The sequence below is a fragment of the Sinocyclocheilus grahami genome, unplaced genomic scaffold, assembly GCF_001515645.1.
Source record: "Sinocyclocheilus grahami isolate Dianchi unplaced genomic scaffold, SAMN03320097.WGS_v1.1 scaffold383.1, whole genome shotgun sequence".
Taxonomy (NCBI): Eukaryota; Metazoa; Chordata; class Actinopteri; order Cypriniformes; family Cyprinidae; genus Sinocyclocheilus; species Sinocyclocheilus grahami.
Genome location: NW_015505562.1, coordinates 785,212 through 805,403, shown reverse-complemented (window position 1 = coordinate 805,403; position 20,192 = coordinate 785,212). Strand labels below are relative to the sequence as shown.

Below are 20,192 nucleotides of genomic sequence, written 5' to 3'. Positions count from 1 at the left end.
ACTGAGTAACTACAAGATTAGGGTTAGGGTTAGTTACTAATTATTGCATCATTTACTGTTAAAACTATAAATGTAAATGTAACACGTAACCTCAAAACAAAGCAAAATGCTACATTTTCTCACTAATATAACTTTATTGGTATAAAAACTTTAATTCATTAAATTACTAAACATTTATTTAATTTTAAAATATCTTTTTACAATACATTTTGTTCCAAAACAGTTTGGCAGTTAACTTTGTCCTAAAAATATATTTTGCAATTTGTATTTCACTATTTCACTATTTTATTGAATATTTATACAAAAATAACTACATGATAAATCCAAATAATGTGATATAAGACTAATCATACCATAACATATGATTTTAGTCAATCCTAAATAAATAGATTAAATAAATAAATAACTATATATATATATATATATATATATATATATATATATATATATATATATATATATATATATAGGCAATTATTTTGTTATTTATTTGGAGATATAAAATATATTTGTTTTCACCACATTTCAAAACATATATTTATTTATTTATAAATAATATAAATCAAAAACAAATATATATATAGGACAAATTCTTTATTTCCCATTCATATTTTGCTTAATGTTTTTCTAATTTATGCATTATAAACATTTGAAAATTCTCAGATGTTGTTTTATTTGTGTTATGATTGTTTTATTTAACTTGTACACTGTGTAATCTGCCTTTGTATTCAATATTTATTTCTGTTTGTGTAGAAATTTTCATTTTTATTAAACACAATATCAAATCCTTGTCCAATCCAATCAACTAAAATGAAGTAAACAACAATAAAACAACGGAAAATGAAGACTAAAACAATGGGAGACGACAGCAAGGAAATATTACTGCATTATTAAAAATGGCTGGCTGGCTGCATGGCGTGCTACAGCGGGGACGGTCGTGACAAGCTCTTGACATCTCAGTGTCTCCTGCTCTCATTACAATGACTCCTGTTTGATTGAGCAAGGCTTCTACAGGCACAAAGAGAGAGAACAAAAGCCTCCGTCGGCGTACAGTAAACGCATAATCCCAGCTGACATGTGGGCCACGCAGCATGGCGTCTATGGCCCCTACTAATAGCTGTGTCACTCATTCTCCCTACAGCGACGGCCAGAAAACATCCAGCCAAACCACAAATGGACATATGAGACATGGATGACATAAACCTTTCTTTTCTAAAAGAGCCTAGAAACATATACTTTATTGCCAGTATTTATTTTCTTATCGCAAAGCGTGACATGATGTCCAAGTCAGGGCCAATACAACTTCTAAACGTAAGAAATTTGTTCCTAGTACCAGTCAGAAATTTGGACACACTCGCTCTTCAACATTTATTATTATTGACGCATTTATTGTTTTGCAGATTTTAGAACAATAGAAGTCATCAAAATGTTAAAATAACAGTTTTTAATTATGGAAATAATAATAACAACAACAACAACACTGGTCAAATGTAACATTTTAGTGACCAAAATGTTTTAATATCTAATATTTGAGATTTTTACTGAAGTTCACATTTATGCTGAGCACTTTTCATTGTTTACCTTTATCATTTATTTACTTTATTAATAATTATTATTATTATAAATCATTATTACTGAACTATGTATTAAATTAAAATAAATTAAATTAAATTAAAATTTTTATTAAATTAAATTAAATGTAATTAAATTATTAATTTTTTAGAGACTAAAATATGACAAGTAAGCAGATTTTAATGGAATACTGATGGGAACAATGTGAATTTTGAGCCAAAATAACCTGTTTAATATTAGTTTTATTTTCAATCTTTAATTTTTAACTTTTTTTTTAACTTGCTTAGTTGTTATGAATAGTCTATTGTTTTTCATTCATCAAATTACAAATAAAAAAAGAAAATTAAAACAATTAGTGGTTTCACTTATAGCATCTACTTGACTGAATTATATTAAAAAAAAAGTATTTTAATTTTGTACAGAATATCATACGATAGGGCAATTTCACTAATTAAATTAAATTAAATTGTATTTTATTTTGTAAAGAAATTCATACATGGACAATTTATATTTGCTTGTGTATAATTTGAAGTATTTATTTTTATTTTTATTAAATTTTTCCATGGGAGATGAGAATATTTTTAATGTCACGAGAAGTATAAATTCTGTCAGGTGCATCCATAATTTTGACTTCTAGTCTATATATCAGTCTGTTACAGACCCCATTATCAAATTCCAGCAGAAAACGGCAGCGCACCTGAGCGCTAGCCAAGCAGCTGGCTGTTCTCAAACTGTAGATGATCCCTATTAACTATAATAAAGCTATCTGCTTATGTCAGATAATGGCAGCTCACATCCAACTCCGTTGGTTCCAATTTAAATTTCTCAATGAGCCGAGCCCGAATCTCAAATTGAGCCGACCAGGGAAATTTGAGACCATTAAATTAGAAAGCTACATGGGTGAGGTGAATTCTGCAGATGTAAGAGAAGGAAATCACAGCCAACGTCATTCCCACCCTCTCCACCAAAAGTGTAGCATCAAGCACAAAACAGAGGGCTGATTATGAACAGCTGATCTAATGGCCATCTCATCCAACCAACCACACCAGACCAAATAGGTAAATCAATACAGGAGCGAGACAATAATCTAGGATCCCAACCACAGGCTGCCAAGTCTCTCTAATGTATCATCCCTGCACTACTAGCTATTGTTTTCCTTTCATCAGCACATGGCACATTGATCGCACACATTAACAGTGGTGTGAAAGAGACAATGGTAATGTTTCATTCACAAACTATCTAAGAACAGCTCAATGTGAAATGTAATGGTTACACGACTAATAACAAATTAATTATCTAGCAACTTTCAGTATGAGGCAACTGTAATTTCGTTGGCATTTTCCTTTACAACTCACAAATTACTACAAATCTATGGTATAATAAACATGTACGTGTGCCAAGAGTAATAGTATCACACATATATTTACATTGAGATCATAATATTGAATTTAACAAAGACAAGAAATCTGTATTGAAACTGCCCCATTACCTTTATCAATCAACCTAGAAATAGAAATATACACTTAATTTCACTTTCATATTATGAGTAATTGATATTAAATACTGTAAGTATAGACATGCATTTAAATTCAAAGGCATCATAATTTCACTTTTATATCATATTATATGTAACTGACTTTAAATACTGTAAGTATAGATATGCATTTGAATTAAATTGTATCATAATTTCACTTTTATATTGTAGTATGAGTAATTGACATTAAGCACAGATATGCAATCAGTCCAAATGTATCATAATTTCACTTTTATATCGTATTATGAGTAATTGCTATTAAATACTGTAAGTATATATATATATATATGCACTTAAATTCAAAGGCATCATAATTTCACTTTTATATTATATTATGGGTAACATAATTAAAAAATATATCTATACTTAAAGTTTTTTAATGTCAGTTACTCATAATACAATATAAAAGTGAAATGATGCCTTTTAATTTAAATGCATATCTTTACTTATAGTAGGCTATTTAATGGCAAAGTCATCATAATTTCACTTTTATATCATATTATGGGTATTTGACATGAAATACTATAGGTGAGTTGAAATGTCCTGTTGTGAAAATTCATTTAAGCAACATTTTAATCTACAATTTATTTATTTTTTTTGCATATTTATATTTACCTTATTTAATATACATTATATTTACAGACTACACTGAATATCACTGAATAATACTTTTGAAATGCAGGAATGCACGAACATATCAAATTAACTAGGGAAAATAAAATAAAAATACAATTCTTACATATTTTTATTTTAAATTCTCTTAAAAGAAAAGTGGATGCTATGTGGCGACAAGCCATATGCTTCATATAAGTATGAAGAAATGTAGTGTGTTACAAATCGCCCTTTTACAACTGCCTTGTCACATAATTCTTAGGATCCCACTGTGTTTCAGGCGAATAGCATACAGCACTCGCCGAAAATAGCCACTAACGTTACACATATCTGCGATCACGGCTGTCGATTATGATCTGAATGAGATTTGCATGGGTTTAAGAGAACCATATGGCCCGTAAATGGCACACTGCCTTCTCTCCTCACCGTCCTCTTCACCTCTCATGTAGTTAATTAAATCTGTTATTGAATTAAGATGAGAGTCAGGTGTCTGCACACCTCAGAACCGCCGGGTCCTCGGAGAGCAGGGGAGCTGATGCCTGGCTTTATTAAAATCTGACTGTGGGTGTATAAGACACACAGCGGATTATTTTCAAAGGATTTTCGAGTGAGAACAAGAGGCCGCGATATGTGTGTCCAAAATATCCACTGCTGCTCCAATGATCCCTTTTAGATCCTCCCCTGCAGCTGGTCTATACCTTCACCAAGGGTCGCCACGGAGTCCAAAAACAAGAGGTCAGTACTTGTAAGTCTTATGATTTATGGCTTCCTTACAAGTCAAACCACATTTTGGGTTTTCAATTCAAGAGCTGTCAGGATTTGGCGCTCTTGCGTTTACTAATTCCCCAACTCAACTATCCGAAAAACCAAAAATAAACACATGTAGAGTCAGGTGTCTGCACACCTCAGAACCGCCGGGTCCTCGGAGAGCAGGGGAGCTGATGCCTGGCTTTATTAAAATCTGACTGTGGGTGTATAAGACACACAGCGGATTATTTTCAAAGGATTTTCGAGTGAGAACAAGAGGCCGCGATATGTGTGTCCAAAATATCCACTGCTGCTCCAATGATCCCTTTTAGATCCTCCCCTGCAGCTGGTCTATACCTTCACCAAGGGTCGCCACGGAGTCCAAAAACAAGAGGTCAGTACTTGTAAGTCTTATGATTTATGGCTTCCTTACAAGTCAAACCACATTTTGGGTTTTCGATTCAAGAGCTGTCAGGATTTGGCGCTCTTGCGTTTACTAATTCCCCAACTCAACTATCCGAAAAACCAAAAATAAACACATGGAAAAACAATAGCAAATTGCAAGTCCTGCAGCTTGATCGAAGCTTCCGCCCATAGTGGCGCGATGGCAATGAAGTATTAACCTCTACGCCATGAATAATTCAGTCGAGTCTCAGGGTGTCTGCCTCAGCCCCTCTGAATGCTTGCAGCTTTTCTGTCCACCATCTCCGTCCAAAATCCACCCATCAGCACAACCACACACGTTACGGTTATTTTGATGATACGGTATGCATTGGATGCGATTGTATGTGCAAGCAAATTTCCAAACGTCTAAAAACATGAGCCGTCCCGTCTGGAAACTAGTGCACCGTGACATCACACCACACCATGTCGTAGTCTGAGCGAGAGGAGCGCTGTGGCTTGCGTACTGCGCCATCTTGGCCACAAGTTAGAAAATGGAAACCTTAGGAACGTAGTTGTGTTGGATGATTCGTTTACGTCTGTATTTATGTTTTTGGCAGATGCTCTATTCTGGAGCTGATGCTGATGGGCTTTGGGAAGATTTCCTGAGATATTTCAGTGTTGTTTTAGTTGAAATCGGCGTGTAAGGATGTGGTCAACTGTTCGCTGTAATCCCACATGCTCGGAAAACTGTCGTGAGTAGCCTATACGGACGACAGGATAGGCGATATGCATTACACTAGACTGCTCCCAAAGGTTTACCCACCACAAACGTGACTCACATAGGCCAGGCTAAATGGCAGAGAAATTAATTTGCTTCTTTAAACAGAAGTATGTTTCACTAGGCAGTGTGCCCAGATCCAAAAAAAAAAGAAGATATCAATTCCGGGTTTTTTTCCTGCCATGTGTCGTTTATTAAAAAAATAAAAGATAATGGCATTAAAACCCTCTGCTACTGATTAAGAAAATTGCCACTGTTTATTAAATAAACTTTAAATCAGTGACGTTTAATTTGTATATTTTAAGGAGGAACAAAAAAATCCCATTTACAATTAGCAGTCGCAACAGAACATAATTTGTATTTCAAAAACGAGGAAAATAATAAATTACCCAAGAGAGAAAAAAAGATAAACAAGACTTTGTTGTGAGAGAAAAAAAGAAGTGAGATTTCATGCTGTGTGCTTCTACAGGACAGTGTAAGTAGGCCTCAAGTTACTGTGTTGTTTTCAAACACAGCCTATACGATAAACGCAGTAAAAATAGTCAAGAATATTTTTAGACTATTACTGTGCTGCTTGGATATTCAGAACAGAAAATACATACCTAAATTACAGAGGTCAACTGATCAGCCAATCAATATTTATTTATTTAGTAGTAGTAGTAGTAGTAGTACAAGTAGGTTTTTTTTGTTGTTGTTTGTTTTTTTTAGATGTTGTAGCCTATGGTTAAGTAGCCTAGAGTTTTCAGTACTTCAATTGTTCCCCAACTTTTTAATCGTTTATAAAAAAAATAAAAAAAATAAAACGCCAGCTGTAGCTTTTAAACTGTATTTCCCCATTTACAATTAGCAGTCGCAACAGAACATAATTTGTATTTCAAAAACGAGGAAAATAATAAATTACCCAAGAGAGAAAAAAAGATAAACAAGACTTTGTTGTGAGAGAAAAAAAGAAGTGAGATTTCATGCTGTGTGCTTCTACAGGACAGTGTAAGTAGGCCTCAAGTTACTGTGTTGTTTTCAAACACAGCCTATACGATAAACGCAGTAAAAATAGTCAAGAATATTTTTAGACTATTACTGTGCTGCTTGGATATTCAGAACAGAAAATACATACCTAAATTACAGAGGTCAACTGATCAGCCAATCAATATTTATTTATTTAGTAGTAGTAGTAGTAGTAGTACAAGTAGGTTTTTTTTTTTGTTGTTGTTTGTTTTTTTTAGATGTTGTAGGCTATGGTTAAGTAGCCTAGAGTTTTCAGTACTTCAATTGTTCCCCAACTTTTTAATCGTTTATAAAAAAAATAAAACGCCAGCTGTAGCTTTTAAACTGTATTTGAATGCTTAATTTTGCTCAATTAAATTAAACTGACATAGTAACGTGTTTATACGCATATATTTGATCCTCTATCTTTAAACACGCATATGCTAATAACACACACCGTGACCGACACGAATGAGGTCGCAATGAGGTGCGCTCCACAAGGATTTGGTCATTAAAATACATTACAATGCAATAAAGCTTTACTTTAAAGTTTTGATTATTATTATTCCTATTTTACGACCTGATGTTAAGGGTTAAAGTGCACGGCCCATGTAGTAAATCGGTAAATCAGGTCAAGAATCAGGTCCATGGGATTTGTTAACCAAGAAAAGTTGTGATGAAATATTATTAAAATGAAATAAATAAATACAGATGAATACGTTTCAAACTCCACTAGAGTTTATTTCCTGAAAAAAGGGGGGAATAGGCTAGGCTACTCAGTCTCGCTTCGCATCGACATAGGCTATAACTTTTCAGTCACATATTTGGTTCTGAAAGGATTTATGAGTCTCATAAGATTTTTTTTTTCTGAAGTAATGCTCGTTGTGTACATGCATTATTCTAAGAAAGGGGGTTGATGTGAACTTGAAATGTATAGTTGAACTACTACGTTTTTAATCAATTCATAATTCAATCGAGGCAGACGATGCGTCAATGCATGCATTTCGGGAGGTGAGCCGCGATTACCTAAAGGTCATCAAACTGGCCTCTAACGCTTAACACGTCCAATATTAGTTAATAAAAAAAATAAACCTACTATGTTTATTAATTCAGATCACGTTAGGATATTATAAACACCACAGCTGAGCTGATTAGGCGACAGCAAGCTGTAAGAAAGCACTTTGCTCCAAATGATATCAATAGCTGCGGCTCTATACTGACACTCTCTGGTGAAAACCACGTCCCATTACATACTTTTATCAGCAAAAGGTAATCCACAGCCCATAAATCATAGTAAGAGAGACAATTAAAACGTCGTGAAACATCAGAAAGATCGTCCACCTTTGTGTTGACAGCATTAAAAACACATCTTTCCACAAAGAGCTACACTCTGATACAAAAATATCAATTCTAAAGCCAATAATAGCAAATTGACCTGAATGTGTTTCATTGCGAACATAAAGTCACACCACTAAACGAGTCTTTCCATCTTTTGTATAATAGTAGCCTAGGCTATACTGAATGAGATGAACGAATGTTTAGGCCAAATATAGGCTATAAGAGCACCTGAAGATCTGGGAATGCTAATGAACAGGTCTATGTATCGAATATGTGACAATACTGACGGAAACTTCTATAGATGGGCTATAGGCTACACAAAAAGTCTCATGTCTCTCTTTTTTGTTTCACCCCGAGCGACTATAGAAACATACTTTATAGCTCTGAACGGGTCAGACAATGCACTGTGAACAAAACAGTTAGGGATATTCATAAGATACATAAAAACGGGGCGAACACGCATATAAAGCAAATATAAAAATAAATAAAACACACCCCTTATTTAGGCCTCTACATCTCGACCCCGCCGCTTTTTAAAGTGCTTCACAAAGGACGTTTAGATGTCAAAATACAAATACAAATACAGTGTCCTAGAAATAACAACTGTCATGTTAAAAAAAAATGTATAGAGTGCATCTGTACCTAACTTTGCTGGCTTCAAGAGTTGATATGCTTAGGTTTTTAAAGTTATTGACTTTGAAAACGATTGTACTGTCACTTGATCACTTTATTTGAAATTGCATCAGTTTGTAGGCCTTTACTTGTAGTTGTACAGATTATCCAATAGCTCGTATGTGATTGGAAATTTAAAAACACACGTGCAAATATATTTAAGTTAATAACTAATCGTGTGATTAGCATTAGACAACTGGAATAACGTCGGCAACAATGAACTCGAATGTAACCTGTTATTTTTGAGTGATATTCATAAAATCAACCGCAGCTTATAACAGTAAATATAAACACTTCTATGTCTATGCTTTACGTTCATATCAACGTGTGCTTTAAGTTAAAATAAATAAATAAATAAATAAATACAATTATAATAAAGAAGAATATTGGATATTTGAATATGTGTCAGACAGCCGATTGTAACCTGCTTACCCAAAGGGCGCATTTGAAGCAAAGTACATCCAATAAGTTGAAGTATTTCACGTATTACAACAAAAGCGCAGTGCAACTGAATAAACTCGGCGCACAAACTTACAGCGCATGTAAATATGCCTTAGCTATAACTACTCTCCATACAAGATAACCACAAAATAATTTAAGCAATTTCTTAATTATGAAACAAATTAAAAATGCATCAAATGCACAAAGAGCCTTTACATATATAACCTAGTTTAAGATTATGCGGTATGACCAGTTGATTTTCGGACTGGATTTCGCGCTCAGTCGTTGCGCGTTCGTGCTTTCCCAACTGATCGATCGTTTCAAAAACATGCTTTTATCACGCAGCTCAAGTAACCTTAACAAACAATAATAAACAGCACTAAAAGTTGAATTTGCAGCGGCATCTTTCTATCTAGCTTATTTCTCGCGCAAGCAATTCAATGCGTCTCACGCAGAACTGCGATATTATTGATTCGGTTCATTTGGAGCAGCAGCTCTGATATAAAGTGAACGAGCGAGCGTTTAACCAATATAATCGAACTCGCCGTGGCTTATCGGATGAGCTTTAGGAGGTAAAGCAGGTAACTATTCACTTCGATGTCATTTCCCCTGTCAAAGCCGAGCAGAATAAAAACCCTGTCTGGTCCAGCGCAAGTCAATTGTACAGACAGAGTCTATCACAGGCTACAGAAGCAGAGATGAGGTAGAATAGCCTATGTCTCGCACTCCAGACGTTATCTTACCTTCATTGGACGGATGAATAATGAATTCTGCGCTGGAAATAAACGTGAAGAGAAACAGGAAAAGTATTAAGGTTTTGCAATCCATGATAGCTGTTGAGGGGGCAAAGCAAGGTACATAACTCCATGAAGCATGCCACTCATGTGAGGGCTTCAGTTCCGACACAAGTTACCATTCTCGGCTCAGAGGCTGATGTCAAGTTTGACACCGGAGACGAGGAGGAGTCTCCGTCTCTCTCTCTCTCTCTCTCTCTCTCTCTCTCTCTCTCTCTCTCTCTCTCTCTCGCTCTCTCTCGCTCTCTCTCTCTCTCCTCAGTTCTCACCGGGAGCTTCCCTTTTTCGCTGGGTCCTACACACCAGACAGCGCCGTTTATTAGACCAGCAGGTTCAACAGAGGTCATGTCATCTCTCGGAAACTGAAGGAAAGACGAAAAACACACGAGGCAGCTCATCAAATTCCAGTTACTATACATCACATAGCAGAATTTATGCACTTCCTTTGCCTAAAAAACAGCACTAAGCTCTGCACATTTGTCACATCAAGAAAGCCTGAGCTACAGCTGGAAGAATAAACACATGGTTTTGCTTGGGCAAATAAATGTTATAGTTAAACTTACACTGTCCGGCGTACAAGAACTAAATTATACTACACTCTAAAAAATGCTGGGTTAAATACAACCCAGTGCTGGGTAAAATAGGGACAAACCCAGCAATTGGACTGTTTTGACCCAGAGGTTGGGTTAAATGTTTAACCCAACCTTTAGTGTAGTAACCCAACCGCTGGGTCAAAAAAAAACAATTGCTGGGTTTGTCCCTATTTTACCCAGCACTGGGTTGTATTTAACCCAGCATTTTTTAACCCAGCATACTGAAGCTATTTTGGTGAGCTAATTGCAAACACACTTTGTGTTACGCAGTAATAAACAAACAAACTGCACACTAAAATTGAAAATGCATGTTTAATTGCTGCGTAATTAATATTACATTATAAAAACAAAAAAGTGCTATAAAAAGAAAGAAAGAAAGAAACTCTAAAACACAATATTGAGCATAGATTTGACCATCTATAAGAGAAATGGATGGGCACAAATATGCTTTTATACCACAACGATGAAACTATTCATCACAATTGTAATATTTATGTAGCTTGACAATAATGTTAAATATTACCCATGTTCACTCTGTTATTTGTTGAGTTCCTGGAATCTTTTATTTTCTCATTTAATTCACAAAAACTGCACTGTCATCAGAATGAGCAAGTAGCTCTCAGACATTGACTGCATTAATATTCATTTTTCTGTACGTAGGCTGCATGCTGTCATATTAGGCCTTTTAAACCAGTCTAAGCAGCTGTTGGGTGGAGAGCCGGCCTGTAGGGGCTGATCGAGCCTGGGACAGACAACATTCATAAACCGACTGGAACAACTTTCAAGAGACACTTAGAAAGGAAGTAAACATCACTTAAGCTCCGATAAAAAACACTCACAGGAGATGAATAAAGTGGATTGGGGGGATTTTAAATTTATTGAACCTGTAAAATGGAGCCATAACTATTGCAATATGTTTTTTTTTTAACATTAGAGGTCAATACATTCATTAAAAAGAAAAAGGTTATATTTAAAACACTTTGCAATTAGAAAAAAAAATATTTTTGTTACTTTTTTTATTAATTCTATTTTTATTTAACAATGTAATTTTAAGTACATTTTAAGTTGATTGTTCCTCACTAAATCATGGTAACAGAATTAAATAGTGAAGAAATAATGTTTATTTCCATTAAAAGCCTCAAAAGATAAAACTAATAAAATAAATTATTATATAAATCAGAACAGCTCTACAGTTGCTAGCTCTTGCTATTTTTAAAATAGCAATAGTCAGCTTTGTACAAAAAAACACCTTATATGCCATTGCACATCATTAAGCATGCCTAAGACATGAATATTATGAAATAATTAGAGCCTCTCAATGTCAATGCAACACATTTCAGCTGTGAAATATACTGCTTTTGTTTGTAACAATTGAATCTTTTCATCGACAAACTGAGTCTAAAAGTATTCACTTTAACATCACGATCAATAGATGCTTAATGTCTGATTGAACGTTTTTACAAGCATACATTTATATTAAATGTTTTTTCCACATCTGAAACAGCCGCAGGATATTTAATCCCTGCCTGCTCTTACTTGTGGTGAAAAATGATTTTATTACATTTATTTTTCAGAGCAATTTAATACTTTAAAAGGAATACAATCAGATTAGAAAATGGAATATTACAGGAACAGTGATTGCTGACAATTATATTACTTTCTCCAGTTGATAACTTTTATTTCATTATTTTTCTCCACTGGTCCCTTTTCCACACTGGATATGATATAAGCTGTCAGACTTATGTAAACCTTTTTATAGTATAAGCATTTTTTCCCTGCACTTTTGAATCTTTTTTGGACAACTCTCTGACACCGCAGTCAAGTCTGAGTATATTGATTTAAAGTTCCAATGTGACTTAAATACTTTATTTTCTAATACATTCTCCACTTTCGTAAAAACAGAGAAAGCAGATGTTGAAATATATATGTCCCTGCAAAATACAAATACACACAATCATGTTTAATAGCAGTACGGGAATCCCACTCTTGTCTGCCGAGGATACACTTTTCATTTTGTTGTTGGGCTCTATTCAGTCATTTCATTCAGTGTTTTTCCCTAGAAGCTTTGTCAAATTACTTGCCAGGATAAAGCCCCATGATTTAAAGCCCTTTTCTCAGTGACTTTCTGTCTTGAGCTTGAAGTCTTTGCTCAAACTCAACATCAAACCTGAGTAAAAGCTCAGGCAACCTAAAGGGAGACGTCTCCACAGCTGAATCATTTGTCAGTTCAATCCGATTCCCGCTCCAAAAGTGTTACGATCACGAAGCAAATCCCAGTATGTTTAACAAGTAAACATGTCTGGAGCATGATTTAGAGAAGAAACGCAAAACAAAGAGACAAATCTACTGAAGTAGCAATTAAAAACAGGGAAACAACATTTGGTTTTTCCCAGAAGCGTTGAGGTTTCGTCTGAGGCCATGTGTGGCCCTTATTATAGCGTGTGAAAGTTACACGCAATACATTTCGCTGATATCAACACAGCCAAAAGAACTCAAACAGGAAAACCAACGACCACTTCATACGATAATACTGCCTCTACTTTTCTCAATCAAATTAACTATACAAATAGGATGTCAAAACAAGTAGTTAATTTGATATTACTGTGTTTAATGTCATATATTTTATACAATTACGTTCTGTGCTAACAATAAAGCAGCCCAGTTTTCCGGATCTCCGTGAAGCCTTTCTTTTGCCTTACACTTTTACGGACTTTGCTGTTTTTGTCGAAGAGCCATGCTGTGTTCTGGGTGCCAGTTTTGGATGCCATCCCTCCACCATCTGCTCCTGGATCTTGCCAATCAGAGTTTGGAATGGCACCTCTGTCTTGCCAGCCAACATAACAGTTGCTTTGCAATTGGTCGGCTGTAGATTTTCCCTCAGGCCACACCTATCTCTCATTTCACAGAGGATGAGTTTCCCTATTATTTGGTCAGTTTGCAAATCATGAATCATCTGTGCCGCATACTTGTTAGATACACCGCTGCATTTAATGAGTAGGATAATGAATCTAAAATGCAAATGCGTGGCTAGTATATAGTACCTCCACATATGTGTTTATGATGTTGCATTATGCGTGCGAGGAATGAGGAATATTTATACCATTTGTGTTGAAATTGATTTATTATTCATGCAATATGATACCCAAAGTAGTAATGCTTTGTTTAGCATTCTTTCCACAAATACTATTGGCAAGTCGCAGCCTGCAAATAACTGAGTACACATTATTCATCAACATTGAACTGCAGGGATTTGGGTCATTGCATTGTTTCAGATGAGTGCACAAAAAGTTCAGAAAGTACACATGAAATGGGTCATCACTTATGAAACGTGCAGCTTCTTCAGCTTCACAAGAGGACACTCGAGTTTAAGGCAGGACACTAAAGGTAAAAACATGGTTTTTCATACCAATTTTGTGATTTTGGGTTGTTTGGCTTTTCATAACGTGTTGTTTCAGACAAGTGGAAATAAAACATCTAAAATATATGTTTCAAGGAATAGCACACAATGTACATTTACATTTCATCATTTAGCAGATGCTTTTATCCAAATATATAAGTGGTTCAATAATATATAAAATTGGCTGAAAACCCTCAGGCCATCCAAGATGTAAATAAGTTTGTACTGGAGTGGTTTCTTACAAACACACAGCTTTTCACTTCACAAGACATTAATTGATGTGTTGTGGATTACTTGTGGATTATTGGGATGTTTTTATCAGCTGTTTGGACTCTCATTCTGACGGCACCCATTCACTGCAGAGGATCCACTAGTGAGCAAGTGATGCAATGCTACATTTCTCCAAATCTGTTCTGATGAAGAAACAAACTCAGGTTACACTTTAATTTAAGGTGTCTTTGTTACAGTATAATCATACATTTAAGTACTGAATAATATTAATTAACTACATGTACTTACTATATGGTTAGGGTTAGGATTAGGGTTTGATTTAGGGTTACTTGCATGTAATTATGCATAATTTATTGCTATTACAATAGTAAGTACATGTAACGTGTAACAAGGACACCTTGAATTAAAGTGTTATCCAAAATCATGCACATCTCTGATGGCTTGAAGGTGAGTAAATGTTCAGCCAATTTTTATTTATGGGTGAAATATTCCTTCAAGTGTTTATTTTATTATTTTAAGTGCTTATTTTATTTTATTTTTCATGTACTGAGCCAAAATCTCCAAAACCATCACACTTGACTGTTTTATCAATATTCTGAAAGTGTGTTCATACATAATTAGCTTGAATTTATACATTTTATTCGCCCCCAAAATGTTGGGAATAAATTGATTTACTGATTGATTGATTAATTGTAAAAACCACTGACTCTAATATGACAACAAAATGAAACAAGAATTTTGAACCGGCTGGAAATTTCTGTAAATTAGTGCATATTTAATTAATTCTTCATTTGCATATTCAAACAACATTTTAGGAAACTTTTAATACAAAAAGTTTGCAATTCTTAATGCAATCAAATAGCTGAGCTGGATAAGTATGATGATATCTGTTAGTTACAATATTTACCCTATTCACCTGAGCTAACTAGCTTTAAATGCTTTAAATTATCTTTTGCTTCATGTAAAATAAAGGTATATTTTACCAAAAAATATGACTTTCTATCTTCTGTGAAACAAAATATAAGATATTTTGACAAATGTTGGTAACCAAAGTTTTGGTGACTTCCATTGTACAGCACAGGGGAAAAAATATCTAAATATCTTCAGTAACTGACCAATAATAATGTTTTTTTTCACAGTTCATTACCTTTTAAACTCATGTATATTTACATGTCATACGTCTTAGGAAATCCACTGACAAATTACCCATCGAGGCCTAATGCAAGCACAACACTGGGAATTATAATGCTGTATTGTGTTTGAAAAATGGCCAAAAATAAAACCCTCCATAGATTAATCACAGTGGGGTATATGATATAGCGCAGGCCACATGTGTGCAAACGATGTATATGAGCACTTTGTCTAATAGCACGTTATTGGTCTCGGGCTTATTAGGGCTCTGTTCAGCGAGCACATTTGTGTCTTCTAGACTGTATAGCGGGGGGCTCTACCACAGACCTAGCGTTACCGTACTGGATGGAGACAAGCTTGCATCACACACGCCACCCACATGATCTGCCTCTGCTCAAAGTCAGAGAATTCACCCTCATGAGTTCATTAATCACGGCCTTTAATTGCAGCCGAATGAATCGCAGCCATGCAGCTGCAACGGCATAAAAAAGAGATGGGAAAGACTGATACAAGCCAGTCTTCGCAGATGACAGGCTTCAGTTATACTCTATAGCTTTACCATGATTACTCTTCTGACAATTGCGTTTATTAGCTACAATCCAAACCCGCGGGGGCTGCCGAGCAAATTTTGTGCAGGTGCCAATTCACAGAAGTCAGTACTCATTGACGTCGTTATATGTATTTTCATTGCAAATAAAATAGGCTAATGCCAGACCACTTTGGAGGTACATTATTAGGAAAACAGAGACCTCTCGGAAGCAATTAGTTGTGTCTACTTCTCATTTAGATCTAAGTGTAATTGCTCCCTTAATTAGGCTTCCAGCCCTTACACAAAGTCTAATCCGGCATGATTCTGACTGGAGGTTACAAGACTTTCACAACCCAAATGGCAGGGATCTGCACTTAAAGCTGAAAAGAAAGAGCGCACGCAAACAAACGCAGGTATGCGTGCACAGTCTCATTGCGTCACGTTACTGAGAGCACCTTAGCACACGGGCTGCTATTGCTTTAGATGGATTAATACATGCACACAAATGGAAATCAAAAGTGAACTTAAATGTCATATCATTTATATAAAAAAATACAAAATACAATAAAATAAAAATTATTTATATAAAATCAATAAAATAATATAAAATATAATTCTAAATATTTAGACATCCCTTTATTTATTTATTTATTTATTTATTCATTCATTCATTAATTCATTAATTCATTCATGAAAAAAGATGCACAACCACACTTTACAAATAAAGATTTTAGGTCACCATACTAAATTGAAGGCAATAATCTAAATGTTTTATATTAATTGAATTAACCAAGTGTTCCTAAAATGGTTACATATGCATGAAATAAGCATATATACATCAAATTAATACAAAAACATATATAGTATATAACATAACATTTTTCTCCCACGTATGCCAAAATGATTTTCCAAGCAAGCGATAATTTGAGCTGAATTGAAAGTAATCGTATCAACCAATAATGAGTGGCTGTCAGGTGTATGATTATAGGTTGCCAAACTGAAGCCATTTGCATTTATCAACCCAGACGTGTGGGTGAGAGCAGCAGCAGCCTGAAACGCAACACACATTCACGAGACACCTTAAACTTACGCTGATGACAGCAAAGCTTAGCCATTTATTATTTTTTTTTCTGAGAAAAGCCTCTCTAAATATAGCAGGATATGCTCTGCTCGATCAAAGGCCAAGGAAAGAGGAGCCCTTGAAAACCCTAAAAAAATAGAGTTAATTACAACAGTGGCATCTGCATATTCAAGGAGACCTCTACTAAAGATGTGGGTTTCGGGGGGTAATTAACTGAATACAGCATAATTACAGCTGTCTTGCTCTGCTCTTTTGGCTAGGCTTGACTGCATGGGGGGGTGTCTTACAGTGGCAGGCCAATCTCAAGACCCCAACACTAGTGTCAGGGCACTTTAATGAGGCCAACTCTGCCAACTGTGGGGCTGCCCCAGTCTGAGAAAGCCACTAAAGACATTGGCCGCTAGCAGAAGAGACGTCCTGGAGACCCCAGCATTCCTCTGGCTCTTCAAAGCTTCTCTGATGGGAATTAAGCACGCTGAAGCAAACCGGTCATATATTTGAGCAATGATGCATATGAAAGAAGCATGTAACGGGCCACAAGAATGTTTAGCTGTAATGTCCAGGGTGATCTCTTTTATGGACAGACAAGAAAATGACAACATCAGAAACGTAAATTCTTTGCATACAGTGTGTATAATTCTACAGAGGTACTTTACAAATACTGAACTGATCTCAAATTGACATATTTGGCAGCTGGTAAATATCAGTACACTGAAAAAAAGAAAGAAAGAAAGAAAGAAAGAAATACATTTGATTTTAAAAAGTTGAAGTGTTATTTACATTCATTTAAAGTTATTTGAACTTTTACTTTAGTTCGAATATCTTTATAAAAGTAAGGTAACTTACTTCAAGTTTTCAATGCCAAAGTTCATGTTCATTTAACCTAATTTGGCTTATTTTCTTAGTTCAAATAAACACATAATTATAATAAATTATAATAAGTAATTAACTGTGTATACACAATATCGCAGGACTCTTAATTTTAAGTAAACAAGGCAGAAAATTCAAAATAAAATAAAATAAAATAGCTATTATCAAAATCACAAAGTGTGAAATTATGTTACATTTCACTAGTGGGTGCATGACTGTGTTGTTAAACTGTTTCATTATAATGCAAAAATAGTTAAATGATGATGTTAATCTCATTTGTTACAAAATACAATTAAATAAACCAATCACTTGCATAAATTCAATATTCACTGACAGTGTTGGGGAAAGTTACTTTTAAAAGTAATGCATTACAATATTGCGTTACTCTCTAAAAAAGTAACTAATTACGTTACTTAGTAACTTTTTATGGAAAGTAATGTGTTTCGCTACTTTTGCGTTACTTTTTAAATATAAGCAGGGCTTGATTGTTTTTAATATAATAAGTTCTATTTATAGCAAATGCAAAAGCCTTTTCACACCAAAAAGTGTCATGAATAAACCTCAGGCTGAAGGAAAAGTAAATTCACATCTGTACAGTAGAACACAGGAGAAGGTTCAACACTCTTCAGCAATATAAAACGATGAACACGATTGTTAGTTTATCTAAAGTCATTTTTGCTTATTAGTATGGTTGAACGGGATCATCAAAGGTCAGCAGCAAAGACATTGGTTAATAAAATGGGATTAGATGCATTTGTGTTATTTAACATATTTACTTATTGCAGGTTTGCGTCATATTCTTTCGTCAAAACCGAGTTTGCATTTCACAGTTTTAATTCATTTTGATGAATACTAAATCTGTTTTTTTGCGAGTGGGATGAATTAATGCACATTCACATTTAGTCTAGATCTACAGTAACATCATGTTCACACCGCGCACACAATGCCTTTGCACTTCCGATTTCTCTCAATATGGGGACAGGAGACTTGTCAGTCAACAAATGGGAAAACAAAGTAACTGGCATTACTTTTTTGAAAAAGGAACTCAGATATTTTCTTGTAAATTAAAAAAGTAATGTGTTACTTTACTAGTTACTTAAAAAAAGTAATCTGATTACGTAACTCGCGTTACTTGTAATGCGTTACCCCCAACACTGTTCACTGCGCCTCAAATGAATTATAAGTATTTCATTTGTGAGGTTTTTGTTAATAATGTTAATATTAAAGAGGCCACATATCAATATATTGACACAAATTATGGGCATAAACAAACAAACCATCAAATAATATAATATAATTTTGTATTTCCAAGTTTCTACATCTTCATGAGTTTTGGAGACTATGGAGAAGCGCAGCTGATGCTGAGCCGTTCTGCTAATAACCAGACATCATTTTGTGTTTGTGTTGGTGTGGTAAATCAGGGTCTCCAGGCGTTGTGGATTTGCTTCCCTGCAGAAGGCCGTTGAGCAAACATTAGAGCACCCTGGCCAGTCAACAGCAATGCATTTCGACAGGGAGGAGATTACTAGTATTTATCTTCACTAGCACATTAGAATACTGGCCCTCGCCTCTGCTCGTGGGAGGCTGAAGTAATCACCCGGATGACCTGCAAAAACAACACAACAAAGATCCAGCAAGTTCTGGAGTCCTAGGGCTTCACCTTGACATTTCTTCTCTTGCAGAGGTGAAGTATTGACATGACTAAAGGCCAGCTCCAAAACCTAGAATTAATTCGTTTTACAGGACCAGCTGTGATGGGAAGAATTCAACCAATAGTTATTGTTATTACTACATTTGATAGAGCCAAGACTGGTTATTTCATAGAAATATTTAATGTTCATGAGAATTTGAATACTACATATTCAGAAGTAATGCAGTTTATATGAATGTATAAATGGTAGTTTCATATGGGTAGTTCTGTAACGTCTCGGTTACGTATGTAACCCTCGTTCCCTGAAGGAGGGAACGGAGACGTCACGTCGGAGGACCGACGAATTGGGATCTCGCTTAGAGGGACCAATCTACTTCGAGTGTAAACTAAACGAGCCAATGCACATTGGCATGCGATTATTGCATCCAGCTGCTGCTGATCACAGCGTGAGTATAAGTAGGCAGCAGATGCAGCGCATATTCAGCTTTTCATATTCAGGTGGTACAGGAGCTGTGGCGACGGGATGTGACGTCTCCGTTCCCTCCTTCAGGGAACGAGGGTTACATACGTAACCGAGACGTTCCCTTTCAGTCGGTCACTCTCGACGTCACGTCGGAGGACCGACGAATTGGGATCCTACCAAAAGGCCACAGCTACTGCCCCTTCCAGTGTCCTGTGGAAGCCACCTGCGCCCCTACTTTTTGGCGTAGGCCAGGGCCTGCACAAGAGGACCAGCTACAGCTACGATGGCACTACCCACTGAGTAAGACTGGATCACACTGGGGAAACGCACCCGTTCTACTCGGAACAGGGACGTTACGGAAGCTCGAACCTTCCCGAAGGAGGTTTCGGA

General features: G+C 35.5%; 1 protein-coding gene across 1 annotated transcript in view; it reads right to left on the bottom strand.

Moving 5' to 3' along the window:
- Positions 1 to 9,990, bottom strand: part of epha3 (eph receptor A3) — a 161,386-nt gene extending 151,396 nt beyond the window's left edge. The window contains exon 1 of the mRNA XM_016231088.1: positions 9,806 to 9,990. Within this exon, the coding sequence (XP_016086574.1) occupies positions 9,806 to 9,890 (85 nt within the window). The 5' untranslated portion in view covers positions 9,891 to 9,990. The remainder of the gene's footprint in view (positions 1 to 9,805) is intronic.
- Positions 9,991 to 20,192: the final 10,202 nt, after the last annotated feature.